The following is a 3328-nucleotide window of genomic DNA, read 5'->3' on the forward strand; positions in this document are numbered from 1 at the left end:
AGATCACCTAATAGATCCAGCTCAGAATGCACAAAAAATTGAATTTTTTTTGTTAGGAATTCTAACCTTGTGTAAATATCTAGATTAATTCGTACTCAGTTCATACTTTAATTAGTATACTCTAGTGACATGTGTATATATGACTCACTGATCTCTTACAACATTTTCTCTATTATGGCATTTGAAGCATGTTCAAGAAAGTTCTATATGAAGAACATGGTTTATCAGTATGGGTTCATATGAAAGCTCATGTATGTTTTTTATATTCTACACAATTAGAAAGATTAATAATTCAATCATGAGCAGAAGTCCTATACTTATCAAATTCCTAGAAAATTCTATCCGTTGAGCATTGAACCAGTTCCGTCCATCTAGAACTCTAAACCGTGACTTTTGCCTAATATCTAGGGAAGCCAAATCTATCATTAAAATTCTGGAATTTTAGTTTGATTAGAATTCTATTTGACCCCTGAAAAAGTTGTAGTTACTTATTTAATGTCTAATTCGCTTTAAATACATACCACATCTCTAGTCTTCTTCATAATTCTAAAACCGTCAAAAATTCCTCTTCAATTCTAATTGCCCTCTTCTCCAAAATTCCCAAATCCTCTCAAGAAACGAAGAATCATGTCTAACCCACAAGATCATCCTGGCACTCCTCCACCACCATCTCTCTCAAATTCATCCTCATCTACTCTACCCAGTGTATCTCCAAAACTTAGGTTTCGAAGGCAAAAAATGCTTGCTCGAAAAACTATAGCATCTGGGGCTATGAGGAAGGTTTTAAATGAAAGGTTGAAAGCTAGCCAAGTGAAAGAAAGCCCAGCTCCAAAGTCTGATTCTAGGTCTGAGTCTGAATCCTTTCAATTCGCGACTGAGGGAGATAGACATGGGTCTTATGACTTTGAAAAGACTCAAGAATCTCCTTCTGAGGTAAGTTCTTCTGTGGTTGAAAACTTAGAAACTAGTTTTGTTCTAGTTGGACCCATTATGGATGTTGAGTTGCTTGAGATGAGTAGGAGTGGAGGTAAAAAGAAGTCTGAAAAAGAAAAAAAAAGAGGGTGCATGTGGTGAAGAGAGGGGAAAAGGGAAGGGAGCATTTCTTGCTATATGTGGGGTTGCACAAGATAGGTTAGATAAGAGTGGCATGAAGTTAGGGGGAAGTGGTTCTGGGGAAGCAGCTGAGGGGTTAGTTCATCTAAGCAAAAAAAGAGATAAACCTGTTTCATCTACTAAAGAAACCTTGGTTGACCTACTGAAAAGGGTTGGGGCAAGTTATAACCCAAAGAAACGCAAAGCTACTACACCAAAAGCCCAAAATGTTTCCAAGACATCCATGAAAAGAAAAGCCTCATCCCCAACACCTACTGCCTCTTCAGTGCCTAGGGGTAGAGCCACAAGAAGCAGGGTAAAACAGAGTGAAGCTGATCTATAAAAGGCTTTAGAAGAAAGCAAGAAAAGGAAAAAGGATAAGGGAAAGAGAAAGATTGCAGAATCCTCAGAGGCTATTGAGGAAGAAGAGATGGAACTAGTCCATCAAGAGAGGGGTACAACAGTGGAGGTTCCTACACCCAAGCCTAAGAAACCCAAGACTTCCTCCAAGAAGTCCTCCTCTGTGCCTGTAGCTGCTGAACCCACACTAGCCAAGAGGACAAGATCTGCAGTGAAAGCTAAACAAACCAAAGTTTCTGATGATGGTGATTGGAGTGGAGAAGAAGAAGACGATGATGAATCTGAGAAGGAAAAGGATAAGCTTGCCATTTTGGCAGAAGAAAAAACTTAAAAGTTAGATTGTTGAAGGACCTGGTGGAACCAGGGATGATGAGATTGGTAGACTTTTTGGCTGCTCAAGGATGGAAGGACATGGTCCTATAGATGGAAGGTAGGCTAGCTAGAAATGAGTTGATTGAATTTATGGCAAATGTTGTTGTTAAGGATGGAGTTGTCAGTAGCCAGGTGAAGGGAGTTCAAGTACAGTTTGATGCTGTGAAACTGGGAGAGATTCTGGACATACCCTCTAAATGGTTTGATGACTATACTAAGCAAAGGTGGCCATGCCTGGACTCCCTCCTCACTACCCTTGAAATCACCAAAAAGTTCTGTGATTCAGAGAATGTGAATGAAGCCAGAGCTGTGCAGAAAAGTCATATGAGGCCTCAGCACAAGGTGGTGTTTGAGTTAGTCAACAAGTGCTTATTGCCAAGACAGGAGAGAAGGCACACTGCCAACTACATGGATCTGGTTAGTATGGAATGCCTAGAGAGAGGAAAGCAAATCAACTGGCCTGCCCTCATAGTCAAACTGCTAGACAGGGTCATAAATGGTTCCAAGGCTCATGCTACCCCATATGGCTTTACACTAACCACAGTTCTGGACAGGCTTAATGTGCCTCTAAAGAAATGGGAAATGGCCTCGATCAAAGAATACTTTGGCATCAAAACTCTTCTTGCTTGTGACTATCCAGTCAATGCCATCCTAGTTGAACCTAGTTCATCCTTGAGGACACCCATCAACAGCAAAGTTAGGACTTTGGTTCAGGAATGTGCAGCTAAGGATGCTGAAATTGCTAGGCTCAAGGCTTTTGTGGTTGAAGTGGAAGCTGAGACGGATGGTCTCAGAATTGAGCTTGCAAAAGAAAAGGAGAAGAATGATGGAATTCTTCAGAACATACTGAATCTTCTCCAAACTCAACCCTCTAGTTCCTCCAAGCTTTAGGACTCCTAGTTTCTGTCTCCTAAACTAGTTCTAGTACCCCAGTGACCCAGATTAGGGATTTTTCTATTTTTTGTTCATGGTTTGGATGTTTTTCTTTCTTTTTGTGGATTGTTAGTGGCAACATATCTCTCTCAATGACAAATGCTATTTTATCTTGTTCAATGATTATTTTGACCTTGATAGTTTAAATATGTTTGTTTGATTACTGATGATTGCACCATAATTGCACTTGCAGTTGCCCCAGTGGCCATGAGTACTTTTTAAAATCTAGAATTCACACTGTGTATGCAACTTTTCGATGATGCCAAAAGGGGGAAAAGATATTGTGCTTTACACATTATTCTGAAATAAGTGATATTTATAACCTAATTAACCTGGTCCTTGATGAAAAGAAAATTTTCTAAGTTTAGTGTTGATGGTTAAGCTGAGTTCTTACAGGTTTTTTTATCAGTAAAAAGCACAGAGTTTGTCATCATCAAAAAGGGGGAATTTGTTAGACCAAGAACATGTGAAGTTTTGAAGAATGACAAATGAACTCAGTCATAGACCAGGTCCATCTTGTGAAGCACTGTTATGATCAACCTACACATGTGAGATGCACGTGATGGAGATA

At 39.6% G+C, this 3328-nt stretch overlaps 1 protein-coding gene across 1 annotated transcript; it reads left to right on the top strand.

Moving 5' to 3' along the window:
- Window positions 1–627: 627 nt before the first annotated feature.
- LOC138871265 (protein pxr1-like) lies at window positions 628–1783 on the top strand. The gene is made up of 3 exons (XM_070149139.1): window positions 628–933; window positions 1028–1321; window positions 1439–1783. Exons 1-3 carry the CDS (start codon window positions 628–630, stop codon window positions 1781–1783), a joined length of 945 nt encoding a protein of 314 aa, XP_070005240.1.
- The last annotated feature ends 1545 nt before the right edge of the window (window positions 1784–3328 follow it).

The sequence above is a fragment of the Nicotiana sylvestris genome, chromosome 6 (genome assembly GCF_000393655.2).
Source record: "Nicotiana sylvestris chromosome 6, ASM39365v2, whole genome shotgun sequence".
Classification (NCBI taxonomy): domain Eukaryota; kingdom Viridiplantae; phylum Streptophyta; class Magnoliopsida; order Solanales; family Solanaceae; genus Nicotiana; species Nicotiana sylvestris.